Source organism: Enoplosus armatus, chromosome 3 (assembly GCF_043641665.1).
Source record: "Enoplosus armatus isolate fEnoArm2 chromosome 3, fEnoArm2.hap1, whole genome shotgun sequence".
Lineage (NCBI taxonomy): Eukaryota > Metazoa > Chordata > Actinopteri > Centrarchiformes > Enoplosidae > Enoplosus > Enoplosus armatus.
Genome location: NC_092182.1, coordinates 9,399,172 through 9,420,157, shown reverse-complemented (window position 1 = coordinate 9,420,157; position 20,986 = coordinate 9,399,172). Strand labels below are relative to the sequence as shown.

Sequence of the window (20,986 nt, the reverse complement as noted above, 5' to 3'; positions counted from 1 at the left end):
AGATTCTGCGTCAGTGCGTTTTATTGACTCTTAACTGAACAGGAAGTCTCGACACAACACAGTACTGTTCAAACAGGTAAGTCTTCTCTGCTTTCGTCTTTTTCTTGAAAAAATGATGGACAGTCTGTATTAAGTTGTTTGTAAAGAATTACGCGTCTTCGCCTGCTACTGCTTCTGAATAATAATAATAATAATGTAGGCCTAATTATTTTATAAGGAAGCAAAGCCAAATTAATTGAAATCAAAGCTATTCCCCGCAGCAGAATTAGGCTAACTTTGTAAGTCTTGATTAATTAAACAACCAGGAACATAAACCTGGAGGATTTGGCCGCGTGGAGATCGTGCTCGTAGGAAATGAAACTTAACCAGCTGAACAGACGCCAAACATCGGTGAGCTACATTGTTAGACCTCGCTCTTTCCCATTCATGGCCATTAGACACGTTTTCCGGCAACTAAAAATTTCCATTTACAACAGGCATAATTCGATGAAACCTTGGTCTAGTTTGTGTACATTTTGACCTGTGATTTTACTCTTTTTCCTTGTGCTGTGCTTAGTCATGCATGTTGTTATTGGTAACCTACACCTACAACATGTTTATATCATTCAGGGCCGCGTCTAACATTGAGGACACGACACTCATGTTAACAGTGTCTTATGTGGGAATTTGGGAGGTGTTGCAATCTGGAGTAGTTTACATTCGGGGGGGGGGGGGGGGGTTATACATGTCTTGGCTATACTTTATTTTTTAAGTAATTTTTCCCATTGTGCCATTTACACATATTTAGTAAGTCATTGTATAGAGAGTTAAATAGAGTGAAATAAGTCAGCAAAGTTTATATGATGAGTCTGAAGTCTTAACCTGGGTTGTCTGTTTTTCCAGCGTCTGCCACCATGTCTGGGGGTGAGACTGAAACAAACTTTTCTAAAAAGGATCATCCAGAAGCTTTGGCCTTGGAGCTTACTTGCCCCATCTGCTTGCAGCTCTTCTCTGAGCCAGTGTCTCTTCCCTGTGGTCACATCTACTGCTTTGCCTGCCTTCAGACCATGGGAGAAGGCCTGGACCAACACAGCTGCCCTGAGTGCCAGGCAGAGTACCAGGGAACCAAAGCCCTTGTGAAAAGCTTCAAAATGTGCTCCATCGTAGAGACCTACAAAGCCACTGCTACACACTCTTCTGACGTCAAGTGTGATGGTGGCTTTGTTACAGAAGAACCAAACACAAAAAACCACCAGGGCACAGCGACAGCTGGAGAGAGACGGGAGGAGAGCTCAGGGTGTAATGGAAAGGGTGGCTTTCAAATTGGATCTATAGAGCAAGGCGGTGGCAAAGGCAAGATGGAAATGGATGAACCTAAATTCAGACTGGCTTCTCAAGTCACAGAGTTGAGCCTCAAGTTGGAGCTGGCAGAGAGTGTGCTGAAGAAAGAGAAGGAGCAGGAGTTAGAGGTGACCACTGCGGGTGGTGCACTGAGAGAGAAAGCATCCAAACTTTTAGAGCAGATGAAAGATTTGTCGCAGAGCTACAGTGCACAGGTGATGCAGCTGATTGAAGAGGAGCTAGGTCCAGGTGAGGCCAGCGTGGGCAGTCGAGTCAGTCAAGCTGCTGAGCTGACGAAGCAGCTGAGACAAGCTGTCCTCAGGTCGGAGTCTCTTCTGACTGAACAGGATGAAACTGCATTTAGTGAAGAGCTTCGGACTCTGCAACCATGCATTGTGGAGTTAATGGCCAAGCCTGTGGGAGAAGAGGAAGGCTGCATTGAATCAAAAGTCAACCCCACACGAGCCTGTCCCAAGCTGGAAAACATGAATGCTGAGCTGAGGGAAAGATTTGGAGAGATTCAGCGCTCCCTCCGAAACACCCTCAACCCTTCAGAGGTGACCTTTGACCCAGAAACAGCCCACCCAAACCTCGTCCTCTCAGAGGATTTGAAGACAGTGACTTTCAGTGCTGCCAAACAGCCTTACCCATCTTCTCCTCAGAGGTTCACCAGCTTCTTCCAGGTCCTCAGCACCCAGAGCTTCTATGAAGGGGATCATTGCTGGGAGGTGGAGCTCGAAGGTTCTCCGTGGATCATTGGTGTGTGTTACAGCGGGAAGCTAGCACGTAGCGGCTTGCCCTCGGCCCTGGAAAGCAGCCGGGGCTCCTGGTGTCTGATGTGGTTCAACAACCTGCTGACAGCCTTTGAGCAGAGTCACGACGTGCCGCTGAAGAGGACCACGGTATCTCGCAGACTAGAGATTAGGCTGAGTTTCAAGACTCACAGGCTGAGCTTCTACAACATCAGCCCCATCAGCGGGAAGACTCATGTGTACACATTTAAGGCTAACCTGACTGAACCAGTGCACCTGGCCTACAGGATGATGTCAGGGCACCCCAAAGCACGTGTCACTATTTATTCATAATCGTAACTACATTTCTATTAACTATGTATTCTTAGAAAATGTGCTGCATAGTAGAAAGAAATAATATTTTAAAAAGCACATTTGAGACTTGAGATTCTGATTTCCTCATTCCTCAGGCAACTTGTTCCAAAGAGTTCCAAAAAATTCTGATGGCACTTCCTGATCACCTTTTGCCTATTACTTTGAATGCCTTGTGTGATAATATGCGACTACCTATCAAGTCTACATAGGCATAAAAAAACATCGTGACTGAATTACATTGCAGTGTGCATGAAACCCAATGCTCACATACAGTGCTCAGAATGATGTCAATAAATGTCATTATTATTATTTAAAGCAATTCTCACTCTGTGAGTCACTCTGTGTTTTTTATTTGCCTTAATTTAAATAAAGCTACAAACAAAGTAGCATTGCTACAGCTTGCCTCTTTTGTTAAAACATTTTATTAACAAACAGCTTGGTGAACATACAGAACATACATAAACAGATAATGCCAGGGGATCAGAACACTGATAGAAATCATAAATCAGCTCATACAGAAATGTTATACAGGGTACATAGATTCAAGGTTTTAATAGCTTTCCTATTTTTAGAATATAGGATTGATGTAATGTTTGAATTCATTTTCAGAAATTAAAAAAGATGGTTTATGATTGGAAAACGTATATACAGCATAGATATATAGATATTTTCTTTTCCTTTGGTAGAAGAGTAAGTAAAAAGCCAAACAATACATTTTCATAGGAAAGGGAAGATTCAGAATTGATATATTGGGAAATAAATGTACAGACATCTTGCCAAAAAATACAGGAGTGAGGACAAGACCAAAATAGACGACCTAAATCTTATGGAGCCAGTTGACAAAAAGAGCAATGTCCTTTTTATGTCTTTGTAGAAACACCTTGGATGGATAAAAACGATAAATCGTTTTAAAAGTCACTTCTTTAACCTTATTTATAATCAGGTAAGCACCAGATTTTCCTCCAGTCCAGGTCTGAAGTAAGGTTATTCCAGTAGGGAACTACATTTGGAACAGAGACTATTTCTTTTTTAAATAAAGCATGTAAATTACAATTATTATTGGAGGAGAAACCGACCAACACCTGTGACAACAGGATCCAGTGGTAGTAAAGTCAGATCAGATACTACTGAGTTTCTAAGAAGCATTACGACACCAAAAGGGATTGCATCAAAAACTAAAGCATATGCTTTGGGAGGAATAGGAATACCATACTTGTCCAGAAGTTCAGCGTATGACATTGAGTTGAGGAGCTGATTAACCAGATAAATTCCATGGATAAACCAATTTTCCAAAAATAATGATTTGTGTTAACATAATATGTGTCTATTGTTCTAGGTGTAATATATGTAAGGGGACAATATGTTTATAAATCAAAGACCAGGAAATTTGACAATTTTAAGGTTAACAGCTTGCCTCTTGTAAGAAGGTTGAAAAAACACATCCGTCACAATGTCATCTCGCGAGACTTGCGTCGCTTGTTTGGTGAGCGTGTCAGCTGACCAGACTGGGGAAATTTGTTAACGAAACTCTCCTGTACAGCCATGTCCCATATCAGTGATCGATTTATTGATCGATTACAGCGCGTACAGCATGTGCCGAAGTCACATTACTTCTAAAACATTTTACAGCAGTTGAACCCTTGAATCCGAGTCTACTGAATCGGTAAGATGTTCTTTTTTTTTTTTTACGTTCCGATAGCGTCATTGCACTTGCGCTAATTAGTATCACGTTTGTTTTGATGCTAACGTGAACCAGTCGGCTTTTAAGCAGCGTTACCAAATGTTATTTAACAAGATGTAGTTACCGTTAACATTGTCATAATTTGACTGTGTTTGTCTCTAACGGAGGCTCTGAGAATATCTTTTGAATTTACAAACAACCCATCTTATATAGCGGCTAGCAAGTAGCGTTAGCAGCGTTAGCTAACGTCTGAAATCCCCTTTAACGCCAATTGAAAGTATGATAATCCCTAAGGAGGAACCGTACATTAGGCTACGTTACGATTAGCTGCCCGTCGTCACCTTTAACCAACTGCAGCAACAGCGGTGTTGAGTTGAGACTGACCTCTTGTCACTTAATGTTGTTTACTCTAGCCAAGTTAGGTAGCTAACGTTAGCTACTCTATCTTGACAATTCTCCAACTGTTGAGTAGGCGTAAATGAATGCTGACGAGATTATATTAGTTTCACCATTTGAAAGTTTAACTTTAAATTTAACACAATACGTGGCTGATATAGCAGCCAGTTCATTACATAATGTTTATCTTAAAGTGGAGACGCTGTGACAGGTGCGTGCCTGGTACAACAATCCTACAGCCGTACACCCCCTGAAGTCTATAATCTCTGTATAAAAAATGGTTTGTTTTTAAAAAGGGTTTCGTTGTGCTCACATGACTTACAAGTTGGCTGTAGCATACATCCTCCTATAATATGCCCTCAAAAAGGATTCAGCACCCTTGTATGTAATCAAGGACCCTCCCTTCACAACCTGAGCTTCTCCCAAAAAGAGGAAACTCTTAAAAATGAGTAGTAAAAAGTTTGCCTCGTCTGATGTGAGTTATTAGTTTCTATTAATATCTGACATAATCAGATGTTGTTTTCCTTAGGGCCCGACACCATGCTAGCCACAGTGACTGCTGTGGTTAGGTTTGCTCAATACAATGGCAGTATTTCACCGACACCACTGGAGAACACATCAGCATTCCCAACTTGGCAACCCGATACTGAAGCCAACATCTCCAAGCCTCACAAATGTCTACAAGTTCTGTACGAGGACATTGGAGACTCCAGGTATTCCGTAGCATACTGTAGAAGAAATAGTTTAAAACCATGGTTGCTTTTGAATCTATGTGTGCCAGAAATACAAAATGGAAATGAATTAGTAACTGTTCTAAATTAATGTCCAACACACTACACAGAATATCTGTGGATGTGCAATCTCTACTGCAGATAAAATAAAAACTCAGAAAGCTCTGGAGTATAATTTCCCCCGGGGATCAATAAAGTATTTTGGATTCTGATCCTCTTTCACATTCATCTCTCTGTCTTAGGGTGCGGTTCTGGGACATTTTACTGCTAGTGCCCAATGTGGCCTTCTTTGTATTCCTGATGTGGAAGCTGCCCTCAGCCAGGGCGAAGATTAGACTCAACTCCAGCCCCATCTTTGTCACCTTTTATTTGCTGGTAGGAAACAATTTACAGAAACACCAATATACAGTATACAAAGTAATTCTCTTGAGCTTGACGTAGTACTACACAGTGAAGTATTTTAGCCCATAATTAAAGATGAATATCATGTTCATCCTCATCAGTCTCTGAGCTGGTAGAATGAAACTTTTAGGCTCAGGAGATTTCACTGCCGCATTGAGGCCCAATACGTCTGAAGGGACAGTGCATCTGTTGATACCTTTGAGTTTCACTTGGTTAAACAACAAAGAACAACCTTGTCAAAAGGTTTACTGATTAGATTCTTTTTGTTTTCTGCTTTATAATCTGTTCCTTCTTTATGGAAGGTGCTTTCTCTTTGTTTCCAAATTGTATTGCATCAGTCTATTTAAGTAACCATTCCAGTGAAGGGAACGTAACAGCAAAGACTCTAGAGAAGAGGCTATCTCAGCTCTGCTATGCCTGGCAAGGCTGTAAAGGAACTCTGCACAATGTTTGTCACCAGTGCATTGTTGCTATCGGCTATACATCTCCCCTAATTCTACTCCAGGTTAAGTTTATTGTGTTCAGAAGACAGACTGTTTTTATATGGTCTAACATGTTTTGTACTGTATTTCTTAGGTGTTTGTTGTAGCAGCGGTTGGAATCACCCGGGCCGTAGTGTCCATGACTGTCAGTGCGTCCAGTGCTGCCACCATCATAGACAAAGTAAGGCAGCACATAATAAATAAAATTTTTGGAACACACATGGGTGTAAGTCAGATGTGATCAAAAAAACGTACTAATTTGGACCTTCAGCAAATCTCCACACAGTGCATGGTTATTTATAGATAAAGCTGGGACATATAGTAAATGGTACATGTTTAAGTCATATTGTTTTGTTCATTATTCAAAAAAATTCCCAAACTAGGGAATAAACCAAATGACCATTTGTTCTTCCTGAATGTGATTTAGTGATGCAACAATCAGAATATTAAAAGTAGGATGAACATATTGTAGTTATCACAGTATTCTTTTTCATGCTTGGATGGACTCTGTGTATTTAAATGCTATCTAAATGCTCTTCACTTTCTTGTTCTGGAAAAAAATTCTGAGCTGTACTAGTCACAAGACAATCATGTTAACTGTAAACTACCGCGAATAGTGTCCTTTTGGAGGAGAAACAGCTTATTCATCTGGGGAAAATTGGTTTAAATTGATGTACGCCTTTTTAAACGGTCATAATTGTTTGGGTTTCTTGGAGTTATACAGTTTAAAGTAGCTGTGGGATTTTTTGTTTACATGAAGTACATGACAGATTGCAGCTGTGCAGCAGAAATACTTTGCCCATACTGAAGTAGCGGCCACCATTTCCTGTCACTGACGTGTTTTTTTTATTAAATACCCAGAGGGGCTGATATGAGCTTCAGTATGACTGTGTTGGGCTTTCATGCCTGAATCTGTAAAGGCATGGCTGACATTCCTCACATACCAGACAGATCTCTATGGAGTTCACAGTGATGGGCCGAGTGTTCCCACAGCACACTGTCATGGCTGCACTGTTGAAGGAAAAAAAAAATACAAACGATTATATAATGTTTTGGAATGTGACCTGACCTGTAAAGTTTAGCATATGCTCTGGGTCAATATGTGTTGCAACGCAGCCGGTCTACTCTGCAACATGGATGCTCATGATGTTTGTTGTCTCTTTAGGTGCTGTGGGAAATCACCCGTTTCTTCTTGCTGGCAATTGAGCTCAGTGTTATCATCTTGGGACTGGCTTTTGGTTAGTTTGCTCTACTGGTTTCAGTTCTCATTTACTCTGTATGTGAGCCAGTGTGTTGTTTCTGTGTCTTTTCACATGACACATCTGTTTCAAATGTCCCTTTTCATAGTATGTCCTTTTCAGCCCTGAGTCTTATCATGAATGTAGCAGAATGTCTGTACAGCTTTTGTTTCTGCTCAGCCTCTTTTCTTAATTTGTTCATCAGGTCACCTGGAGAGCAAGTCCAGTATAAAGCGTGTGCTGGCTATCACTGCTGTGCTGGCTCTGGGCTACTCCATCACACAGGTAATGACAGATGATGAGAGGTTAAATAATGTTTAAAATGTTCACTGAACATCGCACAGCAGGACCTTTTGGCAAATTGTCATTCTGCATGCAATTAAAATGAATGAGAAATGGTTCCAGGGCACACTAGAGATCCTGTATCCAGACAGTCACCTGTCTGCTGAGGACTTCAACATCTATGGTCACGGAGGACGGCACTTCTGGTTGGCCAGCTCCTGCTTCTTCTTCCTGGTCAGTAACTGTAACTATGCAGCAGTGGCAGCATGAGAAATAATATATAACTCATGCTTGACAGATTCCTGAATAACTGATGTCTATTGTTTGATTGATGATGTACTACTTTTTTTTTATAGGTGTACTCTTTGATTGTGATCTTGCCTAAAACTCCAGTGAGGGAGAGGATATCTCTTCCATGTAAGTTACGAACTTCATTGAAGCAAAGACTAGAAATTAGATTTGAGAGGTTAAAAGATTAGCATTGTATATCACAAATGGAAAATTAATTTCAACAAGGATATGTTGCACTCTTGTGCTTTTTACCTGTGCATGATGCCATATAATTGAAAGCATTTGTCCTCTGCTGTCCATTTTGCATCATTTGTCCAGCTAAGAGGAGTTTCTATGTGTATGCTGCCATCCTGTCTTTACTGAACCTCGTCCAGGGCCTGGGCAGTTCTCTGCTATGTGCTGGAATCATCGAGGGACTCTGGTCAGTAAATCCCTTTTGAGTATTATACTGAATAAATGTTAAGGGGATAGAAAAACATCCTGGATATGGAGCTTGCTGGCTGCTTTTTAAACTTTCATTTAATTGAATCTGTGGGCTGAGTTGCAACAAGGGGGATGACTCACTGTTTTGGGTTTGTCTTGTGAAGTTCAGTGGAGTTTAGGCGAGAGGATGAGACCATAACAGATGTTTCCTTTTGAATTGAACTATCTGTTTGACAGAAAGCTGTTTGTGCTTTCTGTATCTACTGATGCTGATAATATCCGTATGTCCTGTCATTTGTAATGGGACTTTTTACAAAGTGAGAAACTGAATGTCTTTTATTTTGTCTTTTCTGAACCAGCTGTGTGGATGTCACCACATTCCTGTACTTCTCCACCTTTGCTCCGCTCATTTATGTCACATTCCTCAAGGGCTTTTTTGGGTTTGTACAAAGAATCATACAAAATATACAGAATACTTTATAGTTGCCCTGTTTCTTCCTTTTAATTCACTGCTTCCTTCTTTTCCACAGGTCAGAGCCCAAGATCCTGTTCTCTTACAAGTCACAGGTGGATGAGCCAGATGAAAGTGACGTCCACCTTCCCCCAACCATCGCTTCAACCCTCGGCCGTAAGGAGCTGACTGACCAGGGCCTGTTCTACTCCTCCACCCAGATCGATGGCTCTGGTCCCGGCAGCTCTCGTATGGTTGGAGCATACCTGGATGACGTTGCCTCCGGACCCTATGGGTCCAGCAGCATTAACAGCATTGAAGCTGACCGCTGGAGACCTATCAATGCGTGAATCAAAGAAGAGGGGAATGGAAGAAGAGAGATGGTCATACAGCTGGACTTGAATGTTGTGCGTGTAGTGTGTTAGGCAGGGTGGCGATCAGAGGAGTTGTCCCAAAAAAATTCGCAACAAAGTAGTTGGACACCAAGAAAGGGTCATCTTGGTCTTGCTTTGAGGCCAGGATAAGTTAACAAGTGGACACTTAAGGAGAGGCCTTTGCTAGCCAATTATCTGGAGGACTCTGAATTTAGCAACTGCTTTTGTAACACTGTTGCCAGAGTGCACTGCTGCTGTAGCTCCACACTAGGAGTACTGTCCCTCATTGTGGCCCCGACAGACTCCGTGTTGGTTCAGTTCCACAGGCTCTTAAATGTGGTAGCTCACCGACTTCTCTCAGCACATCTTCTGTCATTCCAGCATCATGCATCAACTGAGTTTTAACCCCTGTTTTAAATACCCAAGTCTTAAAATATATATAAAAATATGACATTCTTTTGATGGCAAGTCAACATCTTGACATTCCCACTTGAAGCTTTGAGTAACAGCATCTCAACTGACTTTGGTATCTGCTGCCTTGTATTAGATTCGTGACTCAACTGGCTAATCATTTTTACTGAATCACCGTGCCTCTCTACACAGGACAAGGACTAGTGCTCATTTATTTTGGTAGGTGTACTTTGTCTTCTGAAATAGATGCTGTCCCTCCCGTGAATAAGTCAAAGGTGTTAGCATGATGTGTGTCACTGTAATATGATGAGGAAATCAGTAACTCGTAAATACAGGCATTGGATTCATGTTAAAGATCACAAACTATCTGCTAGAAATGGCTGAGACACGAGAACAAATTGTCTCAACCATAAGCTCTCTACCTGTCATTTATCTCCTGTGCTTTTGCTTTCATTTCTTCTACCAGATTAATCATTCCTTTCACTGAAAGCACATTTGTTAGCTTCATAGTCATGAACAACAAATGTGCAAAAACCTCTTTCGTGTATTCCAAATTAGACATGTCCTCATTTCATATCAGCATATCTAGTTAAGCTTTGCTTGCTGCAAAAGGTTTGCTGTTGCAATGTTGAGATTTTATTTAGCTGCTAATGTCTTTTTTTTCTTTTGTTCAGAGTTTCCTTAAATGTTATTACAAGTGGTGAAATTTAGACCATAAACAATATTTCTCAATTTTCTGGTATCAAATGATGGTATTGATACATTTTCATTATATAGATTTTGCATTTAAATCCCCTTGTCAAGGAGAAAACAACTGGAATGTTGCAGAGCAAATTTCTGATCAATTTTAGGCTTCAGTTGTTTGCTTCTTGGTTGAAATCATAAAATCTTGTCATACCTCCAGGTATTTCTGCAATATCATACTTAAATCTTTTTAAACCACCTCTCACATCACATTTACTTATGCCTACCAAGGACATACGATGTATGTGAATTTCCCCCTGAAAATGCTATATGTTTGGTATGAATGGATTACTGTATTTAAGATAGCAGTATTCATAGATAGTGGTGACTTGTATGCAGAAAATATAGTAACATTTATTTTTTCACCATTTTAAAGCAAGAACATAGCAAACAAGTTGTATTTCCAAGAAATTCCAGTATTTGTCTGAAGAAGTCCACTCTCTTGATACACAAGAAGTTTGATGTTGAAATCATTTTGCAAATGATCTGTAAATTGCCTTTTTATTTAAGTGCATTGATTGTATAATATTCAGCCCATATTAATGCAATGTATTGAGCATTTCATGACCTACAGAATAAACCATGGACTCTTTCATTTGTTTGTTTTGGGGATGAGACGCCACCTCGTGGCTAGTTTAGGTAATTCAGCAGATTCAAATTAATTCAGGATAGGACTCCACTCTGTGGTTGTTTGTGGTAATTACATCATTTAAAAAAAAAATTTAAAATAACATTTCATACATTTTTCTCATGTTTTGACGACACGACTGTTTGTCGTCTATTTCATGTTTCCTCCTGATGTGTTTGTGTTACAAAGCTTCACAAGTCAGACTTCACATTAGTCAGACTACAGTTTAACTACAATTCCCATGTTCCTTTAGTCGCTGTAAGATACAGGCCCATGATTCATTGGGTCTAAATTATTTCATCCAACGAATGGGCTGTGAGGATACTGCACCGCCAGAATGACCTTTATTGAAGTGTTTTGAACGCCGCTCGCTGTGGCGGCGATTCCAGCTGCTCTCTCATGTGTGTCTACCCGTCCTAATACTAGACAGGCAACTTAATATTATTTCTAATCAGTTGGGAGCAAACAGCTGGTTACAATGGGAGGTAACGGCAGCACGACCAGGAAAGTGTCATTCGGACTGGACGAAGACGAGAAGGTCACAGTAATTGAAGGAGTGAAGGTAGGTATAACGTGACGTAGCGTCTTATTGTTAAAAGTTTGAATCGTCTTATTAGGCACAACGACTGAAGCTAATAACGGTTTGCTAGCAGGCTTTTGTGGTGGTGTCGGTGTAGTTAATATTCAGGCGCTGACAGGTCCCACGTCCTCAAATGACCCGGTCATACCCTCTCTCTCCGTTATGCCCAATAACCGTTAGTCGCTCCCTGTTACTAACTTTATACGACTGTTATCTTGTAACAGCTTGGTGACTTACGACGTGTAGCTAGTGGTAAAATGCCAATAATGCGGACATTTATGCAGCCAGAACGCAGTGCAACGTTAACATGCTGGCGAAATGTCAACAGCAGGACGCAAATGTTAGCTAGGTTTGCTATGTCAATAATATTCAAAGGATGTAGCTACGTTTCTGTAACGTTCGTCAAAAGTACATTTAATGTTTTGGTGACATTACGAAACAGTTTCATAAACACAGAATTTGCAGTTGTGTCCCACGTGTGAACCTACAAATTATAGAGAAGGAGAGTGAATTAAAAATGTGTTCATGTGTTGATCCTTGAAGGCAGATAGTTACTCTTTGTCTTACTATTCAGGAAGGTCAGAGAGGTCAGGTACAGCTGTACAGCAGCACATCTGGAGCTGGTTGTTACTTATGTGACTTGCTCAAGGGCACGCCAGCAGGCTTGATGATGATCTCTTTAACCAGTGAGCTTTATAATCTGCTGTTTTTCCTGACACCCAACTCTTCTGTATGCACACCAAGGGGCTTGTGTGTGTGTGTATGTGTACATTTGTTAATTCTCACATTCCTGTCCAGCTCTCAGAGGATGTGCTCCGGCGGATGAGGGAATCTCTGGGGTCTGACAGCGCCAAGCCACCACCGTCAAGTAAGTCCCAGTCTAAAACCTTTCCTTTCTCACAGAGCTCCTGACTGATGAGAACAGTACCAGGATAAAGGTCAATTGAATATTTAGTCCGTATGTGGGGTGGCCTCTATGTGTTAAATATATGTTACTTGATAATATATACATTTGTTTATAAATATTAATGTAAAGGAAATTAAAGTGACATTTAGCTGTTACTTGATAATTGGGTCAGCATTAGAGAAAATCGTTAAAAAGGGGAGCCCATTTTAGTCGACTTAGAATAGATCATTTTGCTAGACAGATGTCATGCCCACAGAGAACCATTAGTTGCCTTTGCTACTCTGTTCTGCAAACTCATACATATTGCAATTGCTAATAGTATTGATATTTATCCTATTTGATTTTCAGGTCCAAAACCGACAGGACCCTCCTCTGCAGAAATACAGGAAGAAATCCGCAAAAAGTACGGTGCTCATAATGTCAAGGTCACTGTCCCTTTTTGTTGTTATCCAGCCTTATAAATACATTATGAATAGTGCATTAGTATTAGCTAACTATATTTTCATATATTTAAGTTGGGCCTTCTGTGTTGACACATGTGCAATGTTTATGAAGAACATACACATGTTGAGTGACCTGTCAACACTGTCTGTGTTGGTTTACTCTGTCTGTATAACGGACATGTTGCTATGCTACTGGAATGCTCATATACTATCGTGAGCCTCTATAGATTTACATGTTAGCAAGTCCAACAGTTCTTACTGACTCTCACTGTAATGCTGTTTCCTGTAAATTTGTTAGGTATAATATACAGTATATTCCTATATTCAGTGTTATTAGTCCCAAACCTCTGTAATGTAATCAGTTCTTACTGACGTAGGTTAATGTAGTAGTTAACAGAAAGCTTATCAGTTGTATCAGGTACTGTAGCAGTAGTATCTCATGCAACCCAATACAATAGCCCTTCAATAAATACCTTTTTGTGAAGCTGATAATTGTGAAATTTTACCATATTTGTCATTTTAACATATTTCATGGTGTTGCTGGATTGGATTGCACAATATTATAGTTTGCATTATATCCTAGTTTGTGTTCTCCTCATGTGTTTGTAGTGTGACGTAATACTACTATTGCTATAATGACTCATTCATTTTCAGTTTTAATGTCTCAGTGCCTAATCTTGTTTTGGATTAGCGTTTTCCACTCTTCCACTACCACAATACTGAAGAAAACAATGCATAAGATATATGGTCTTATTGACTTTTGGAGGCTTCATCCAAAAATATTGGTATTGATGTTGATCAGCAAAAAACAATATCTGTCTGATCTGACTGCATAGCTTTCTGTGTGAACAAGAACTTGGATGTTTAGCATACTTTCACTGGATAAATAAAGATTAAAGGTTAAAACAGTTCTTATCTTCCCCTGCTTTAGCTTTGAGCGCCAACAGGCCCTGGTGCAGGAGCAGTTGGCCAGACTGGCCCATAAGGAGAGAGAGACAGCAGCAGCCACAGGCCTGGATGAGCTGACCCCTGCCCTCATCATCGAGAAAGGAAAGGCCCGTGAAGAGCAAGAAAAAGCCAAGATACTGGTGAGTGATGCTGCCTGGTGCACAACTGATTTGTGTTTAGCTTACACTTTGTCGAAACAGCACACCACCTGTGTTACACATCAACTGTGACCATGTAACCATGTACCTTAATCATTAAGGTACTTAAGCATTTATTCAATCAAATTGATAAAAAAAAACTTTCTCTCGTTTTGTAAGTGTGTCCTTGTAAGCTGCAGGAGACTAAGGCACCCATCCCCTGCACATCTGACAAAAATGTTCGCATTTAGTTTACAACTTAATATCCTGGCAGAATGGTAAGATAATGCTGCATTTGAAGGCTAAAACTTGGCATCATTATAATTTAAAGAAAGGTTTTGTCTTCAGCAAAATTAAGTCGTGAAATAATAGGCCAACATTTTAATATTTAAACATATATCAGACACTTTTAATGTTCAAAGAAGTGATGTTCTAAAATCAAAATTTGACTTGATTATTACTTGACAACAGCACCCTCTATGGTTTAGACTTTGAATGGCACCTCTGGACTGAGGCACTGGTGGATTGTTGTGTTATTAGGATCTACTGGTTTGTGTATGAAACATTTGAGTGAAAGTGATTAGGATATTCCTAATAGGATTCTCTAGTTGCTGTTTAATTGTTAGTAACACTGAAAACGAGATGCCTCATGTTCAGTGTTCAATTATTCCACCATTTTTCTATCACTTATGTGGCGTAGCGTTTCTGCTTTCTCTTTGTTCACACAGTCTAATCTTGAAATTATACAGTACACTAAGCATAACTGAGAAAAATGAAACTATTTTAATTCAGTATATTAAGATGCTCAGTTGTCACAGCTGTTACAGTACCTTTGTTTACGACTACTCTGCACTGAATAGATGATGTGAGTGGTGTGGGAGCAACAGAAATGAGATGGCAGTATCTTAGCCTGTTGGGGTACAAGTATGATCATCTATTTCAACAGGCTGTATCAATAATAACAGTTTTCAATATTGGATGGAAACAGGAACATGAACAATGCTGTCTTCTACTATGATGAACACTTATTCCCATCAAAGTTGATCTGATTAACCCCTGCCTTTCAGCAGTAGTCTGGTTTCTACAACGCCGCTTAAACAAGAAACTTACTATTCGTTTCTCGTATGCATTTAGATCAAGTGATTGCACTGGTTGTTGTCTGCATGTGATTTCTGTGATAGCTCTGCTTTGTCACTATTTCAAATGAGCTTGTTGACACTTAGTCCTGTCATATTCAGATTGATAATGAGTCAACCAACAGTTCAGTGTGTGGGAATGAAAGAGAGGTGATTGCTAGAGAGATTTGTACGTTTAACAAGTGTGTGTGTGTGTGTGTGTGTGTGTGTGTGTGTTAACCCTGGAGGGATTGTTTCTGATGTTACTTGCATGTATATTGATTAGCAGTAATCATTGCTGATCATAATTAATTTGCGATTCCTTCTCTGGTGTTTTTTCACTTTGTTGAAATTAAACATTGTGGATTTCCCACAGCCCTCTCTCCCTCTCCTCTCCAATTGATTTGTCCTGCGGAGTCTTTTTGGCGTGCCAGCCAGCTGTAATGAATACTGAATGAAGCTGCTGGCTTAGTTTACACTGATATAGGCTGCAAACATTTAATGATGTTGCATAGCAATGTGAAACTGAACACTCACTCTCACACCTTTTTGTTTTCTACTTTTTCTGACATGACAAGCCAATACAGCCTGTCCGTGTGTGTGTGTGTGTGTGTGTGTAGGAGTGGGGAGACACCTTAAAGGTTTATCCAGTCTGTGTATGTACAGAGTAGAAAATAAGATTTGACCCAACTCTGTCATCGGTGATGGGTGTGTTTGACAGGTTTGAGTGTCTTTTTGTCAACACCTGCATTTAAGGTTTCGTGTGTGTGTGTGTTTGGCTGGGAACAGGTGCAAAGTGGAATTGTATCTGTACGTTTAAGTAAAAATAAGGTGTTTTGCTGCCTTGTTGATAGAACTGAATTGGACGTACGTGTGTATGTGAGAAGCCTAGACAGCATATAACTTTGAGATATCGCCTCCCCCTTCACACCTTTTTCCGCTTTCTCACCTGCCCTTCTTGTTCGGTCTCACCTAACTCTCACTTCTTTCTGCTTAACTGTCGAACACATTCATTGTCCCCAGCTTGATTTCTTCTCTAACATGTGACACATACTTAACAAACCTCCCCAAATACCTCAAACCTAGCATAATTCACTCCTAAGATTAAAAAGAAAGATGTGCTTGGTTTATTTTTCTATTTTTTGCATCGCCTCAGCTTTTGAAGATATTGAAATTACCTGGGATTTTGATTCAAGAGCTCCACAACTATAAAATCTCTCTGCTTAGCAGGTGGTCTTCCCTCTCTTCTTTGCATTTTCCATCGACCTTGCATCCCCCGGCGACAACACAGCTGGAGGCTTAAAGAAAAAGTCTCTCCACCCCCCCCCTTTCCCCATTCCACCTTAAAACGCTCCACTTTGAGTAGTTTGGGAGCTGCCTTATTTCCCAGAGGAGATGACAGACACACACACACAGACATACAGTACATGCACACACATACTGCTGCGACGCTATCACAAACACATATATGGCGAGCTCCTCCCACCCTGTTTCCCCACGTGCACTCCAGGCTCCCCAGCAGGCAGGCTGTGTGTTAGTGTTGGGGTGAGGAGGAGGTGAGGGAGGTGTGAAGGCAACACCTGTCAGAGAGCTGAGCTGCTCCCCACTCTGCCTCAGGCTACCTGTCACAAACACTCACATTAGCCATTTACTTCTGTCTCAGTGCCAACTACTATCGCTGGGACTATTTGTGTGTGTGTGTGTGTGTGTGTGTGTGTGTGTGTGTGTGTGTGTGTGTGTGTATACAGTACATCAGTATCTGTGCATGCGCTTACCTGTGCATTAAACGGGCTCGGAGTCAATTTACATCAGAGGAATGTGTGTGTGTGTGTGTTGTACTGAGATATCCGCTTCCAAGGTTCATCCACAGTTCAGCCAATACTATGTATTCTTTGAGTGTCTTGCATATTATGTTTTTAAGTATTTTTCATACTGTGGTATTTAAATTTTTGTTTGGTACAGAATTCAGTTTCCTTGTGTAGCATCTGATAGTGTTAATACCTTCCTACTGTGCCATATTTCTTCATGTGGAGTATGAATGCCTGCCTGTGGCTCATTGAAGTCTATCATTGAGTGCCAGTATCTACCATTACTCTGACAGAGGTGTTGTTCTAAAACTGTGAAAGCAGTGAAAAACTCCCTTTTTGATGTTCCACAGTGATTGACCAAGTGTGGACAGGTATTTCAATGAGGAGAGCTCAATGTGCGTCTCAAACTCTTTTCTCTACATTCCTCTCATTCTTACCTGCCGCGCTGTCCGTGTTCATTACTAACCCGCACCAATCTGCTTTGTATTGGCAGAGATGTTGATGGAGAAGCCGTGTGGTTTCAGAGAATATTGCCACTGAAATCAGGATCAAATTCTGAACATTTTGACGTCCAGCTTTTCAGCCCTCCTACAAAGGTGCTAAAAAAGTGTATGCAACTTGGCTTTTTCGTCGTGTCATCCTACTTTGTTCTGAGAGTACATTTAGGCCTTAACAGTTACACCTTGAGTGAAGACACGGAAGAGACGACAAGTGACATTAACACCTAGTCTCTTCTCCTCTCCTCTCTTTCATTAGCACCTCCTGTGTTTGTTTTCTTCCCCTGACTATTCTCTCCCCCTCAGAGGTGTCATTCGTGCTGCAAATAAATGCTATTAGTATGCACAGGCATTCAGTGCTGAGCAATTCACACACACACACAGATAATAACAAGCATCTGCTTTAAGCTATTGAATTTCAGATGCTTCCTAGGTAGGTGAGAAGAATAGACTTAGAATAGACTTTCCTACATGTTTGGGGGTCATGGGTGAATATAACCTTTCAGTTGATTTGTTTTTAGTCCTAAAAGCTAGCTTTTATCTGCTGATGGATAACAGCATTATAGGGTACAGTTTTAATTCAAGTCCCATGTGGAGAAATGTAAAAGACAGAATTAGAAGTAAACATTAAAAAGACACAGATACATACAAACATATCGAATAAAAGAGGCAAGCAGTCACAGCTGGCAATGTGAGGGTTTGCTCTTGTCCAGTGTTTCAAACCTAATTATTAAAGGATAATTCTGGTATTTTTAAACCTTGGAACCTCTTTTTACATTGGGATCTAAATGACGAATAGTTACCAAAAGTTTTAGAGTTGGTCCAGTAGATCACCTTTGATTGATTTTGTAAGAGTAAGATCCTTCCTGATGCAGGAAGACGACGGTGGAAACATGAGTCAGGGAGTCATCTTTCTCTTTAACAAAAAGGTCTATCTCTGTAGGGATCCTTTCCACAATGACGTACTTTTCATGAGCGCAGTGACCTGCAAGGATTATGTTGCAGCCATTGCAGCTCGTTTGCGGCTGCCGGCTGAGGCAAACTACTGGACCAATTCCAAAACTTTTGGTAACTGTTAGTCAATTAGGGCCTAGATTATGGCCTATTCTTTAAGATTAGTTATGCATGTTTTAATGTTGCATTCATATTTGGATTTTGAATGTATCTGAATTGGTTCAAGTCACTTGAATTTCCCTCACCTCTATTCTGTTCTACTCCATCCTGAAGTTTATTAATCCTGGAGGCAATTTTCAGTTTCAGTGTGGAAAATAGGTTACTCTTCATGCATCATACCGCCTTGTTCCTTGTTCTTCTTCTTCTCCAGTCTATTCAAACCCAGGAGGGACTCCCACGAACTTATCATTAAAGTTACACATTTTTAAACAGTGGGATCAAGTTGACACTGCCTTTCAGTCTGCCATATTTTCCCCGTGAAATTTCACACAATGCAAATGAGGCAGAAAGCCAAATCAGTTTTTGTAGATTTTATTGTAATGAAGCCATGTAACTGCAGGCTGTCACAGATTTGTGTAAAAAGAAATTGACGTCCTTTATTTAATTGTATATAATAATATCTTGATATAAGAATTTTGTCGGTTATACAGTCTGAGCTGAAATGTGTGATAAGAGGTGCTGCGTCCATTTGGTCATTTCTGATGTCCCTGTTTTCTCACACCTCCTCTTTCCTTTAACAACCTAGCCAGATTGTTGTGTAGGCAGTTAAACAGCAAATCAGGTGGTTTTCTTATATCATATATATCATATATTGGTAAATGTCACTGTCTGACTGTGCTTGTAATTGGTCATTTGTCCTTTTGTTGAGGTGTTTTAATTCCCACATTTACCACATCACATTTGACCACATATTACCTGTGGCTGCATATTTTGGGCTATTGTGTGGCATGTCTAGTACTTGGATGAGGTAGGTTTGTGACCGTGTGGTGAGGAAACAGGATGTAAACCTGTAAATATTCACTAGATGGCATTGTTGAAGCATGGTTTGGTTTGTTAGGCGATATAAAGCAGGATGGATGCGTGCTCTGCACAGCAACATGTGCTCCTGGGCAACATGTCCTCCCAGCATTTATTCCTCCTCCTCTGTCTCTCATCTTTTTATCTTTCTCTTTTCAACCCCTCAGTCCTTGTCCTGTGTGTGTGTGTGTGTGTGTGTGTGTGTGTGTGTGTGTGTGTGTGTGTGTGTGAATGAATGATGACTCAGAGTGAAGCGTTTGACACTGTCCAAAAGAAAGATGATGAAAACCAGGGTGAGAAGCCCAACATTCATTAAAGTCAGACCTGAGATGACAAACACTCAGACCACAGCGGATGATGCCACACATGTTAGCAGTATTGCTCTGCTGCTGTGTAGACCAGCACCAGCATGATACTTGACAAGGGTGGAAATGTGTTTTGCGCTGAATATGCAGCCTTTCAGTTACAAGATGTTCTCGCTAACCCGCAGGGCCCCCTGCTGTCTAAGTTTTTAAGACATTTGTCTATGACCACAGAATATAATTCACTGCAACAGATCTGTGTACTGTTGTTTCAGCCAATTCCCTTACGTTTATTGATGTCTTTAAACATTGTTTTTTTAATGAGCGTTTCCTTTATCTCCATTATTACACATGGTGTTAATTCCTAGCTATTATTTAATCTGTTGCATGTTTAAAGACTTCATCACACATAAAAATCTATGATTTGACGGGAAATGCAACTACCCACCATCTCATCCCTCCTCACTGAACTAGCCTGTGGTTACATCAATCTGTCAATTCATATCACTTCAGCTGCTTTGAGTGTTTGCTTCCCAGCACCAGATGGACATGTTGGTTCAGCTGTATTCAGAGAACACCAAAATAATCTCTGGATGGATGGATTTCTTGACCCAAGATGACAACATATATCTAAAATAAGAACCATGAAACTGTTGTTTCTCAGCAGATGATAACACATCATTGTTGAGCAGATTACGAAGCAATTCAAATCACAGCAACAATAACAATAAATAAGATGGTCATCCTATAACATTGTGCATCAATTCAATATCTTTCCATCATCCAATAGTTGCAAGAATATACACAGTGTACAGATGCATGCACACACTCTATCTTTCTGTTGAAAAAACTCCACAGAGATAAAAATCTGCTTTTCCATGGAAGCACCTGCATTAAAGTCAGCCTGGCATTTTACATTTGCACACAGTTTATTTTTTCTTTGTCCACCAGCGTCCTCTTTTTCCCATGACCTACCTGTGAGACATGACTGAAGAGCCATTTTCACATGGAAGCATCAGGCCAGAGAGCTCAGAGAAAGAGAAACATGGACAGGGACGGGCTATAGGAGCCGAGAGGCAGAGAGAAGTGACTTGGAGCGTGGTATAGTAATAGATTCAGATGTCTGAGTCCGACAGCCAGCCGGCTAGATAGCCAACACTGCTTGTTAGCCAAAGACAGAGGGTGGGAGAGAGGGAGAAGAGAATGGGTGTAGGAATCCAAAGGAGAGAAAGATGGATCAACGAAAAAGAAGAAGAATGAAAAACAAGTTGAGATATGGCAGTGGAGGGAGAGGTTTACGTTGAGACTGAGTGGGTGA

At 40.6% G+C, this 20,986-nt stretch overlaps 3 protein-coding genes across 5 annotated transcripts in view; all 3 read left to right on the top strand.

Moving 5' to 3' along the window:
- The first annotated feature begins 893 nt into the window (after positions 1 to 893).
- On the top strand, positions 894 to 2,800 carry trim107 (tripartite motif containing 107). The gene has a single exon (XM_070902989.1). It carries the CDS (start codon positions 894 to 896, stop codon positions 2,403 to 2,405), a length of 1,512 nt encoding a protein of 503 aa, XP_070759090.1. The 3' UTR covers positions 2,406 to 2,800.
- Positions 2,801 to 3,953: 1,153 nt separating this feature from the next.
- Positions 3,954 to 10,925, top strand: tpra1 (transmembrane protein, adipocyte asscociated 1). 2 transcript variants are annotated; one of them, XM_070902545.1, is made up of 11 exons: positions 3,954 to 4,089; positions 5,033 to 5,216; positions 5,477 to 5,609; positions 6,213 to 6,299; positions 7,284 to 7,356; positions 7,562 to 7,641; positions 7,762 to 7,872; positions 7,995 to 8,055; positions 8,248 to 8,350; positions 8,712 to 8,792; positions 8,883 to 10,925. In XM_070902545.1, the coding sequence occupies exons 2-11, from the start codon at positions 5,044 to 5,046 to the stop codon at positions 9,151 to 9,153; spliced, it is 1,173 nt and encodes a 390-aa protein (XP_070758646.1). In that variant the 5' UTR covers positions 3,954 to 4,089; positions 5,033 to 5,043; the 3' UTR covers positions 9,154 to 10,925. The 2 variants fall into 2 exon arrangements, with proteins under 2 accessions (XP_070758646.1, XP_070758645.1); XM_070902544.1 differs by having other exon boundaries at positions 3,992 to 4,089; positions 5,017 to 5,216.
- A 357-nt stretch (positions 10,926 to 11,282) lies between these two features.
- LOC139282960 (MICOS complex subunit mic25a-like) overlaps positions 11,283 to 20,986 on the top strand; it is a 51,607-nt gene continuing 41,903 nt past the window's right edge. For both annotated transcript variants that reach the window (XM_070902881.1, XM_070902880.1), the window contains exons 1-4: positions 11,283 to 11,522; positions 12,339 to 12,408; positions 12,796 to 12,850; positions 13,822 to 13,978. In XM_070902881.1, coding sequence (XP_070758982.1) covers positions 11,439 to 11,522; positions 12,339 to 12,408; positions 12,796 to 12,850; positions 13,822 to 13,978 — 366 coding nt within the window. In that variant the 5' untranslated portion in view covers positions 11,283 to 11,438. The remainder of the gene's footprint in view (positions 11,523 to 12,338; positions 12,409 to 12,795; positions 12,851 to 13,821; positions 13,979 to 20,986) is intronic.

Excerpts from the sequence above, each read along its gene's own strand:
- trim107 (XM_070902989.1), top strand. The coding sequence starts at position 894 with ATGTCTGGGGGTGAGACTGAAACAAACTTTTCTAAAAAGGATCATCCA.
- tpra1 (XM_070902544.1), top strand. The coding sequence starts at position 5,017 with ATGTTGTTTTCCTTAGGGCCCGACACCATGCTAGCCACAGTGACTGCT. Across the intron at positions 8,351-8,711 it reads GGAATCATCGAGGGACTCTG|CTGTGTGGATGTCACCACAT; the intron begins GTCAGTAAATCC and ends TTTCTGAACCAG. Across the intron at positions 8,793-8,882 it reads TTCCTCAAGGGCTTTTTTGG|GTCAGAGCCCAAGATCCTGT; the intron begins GTTTGTACAAAG and ends TCTTTTCCACAG.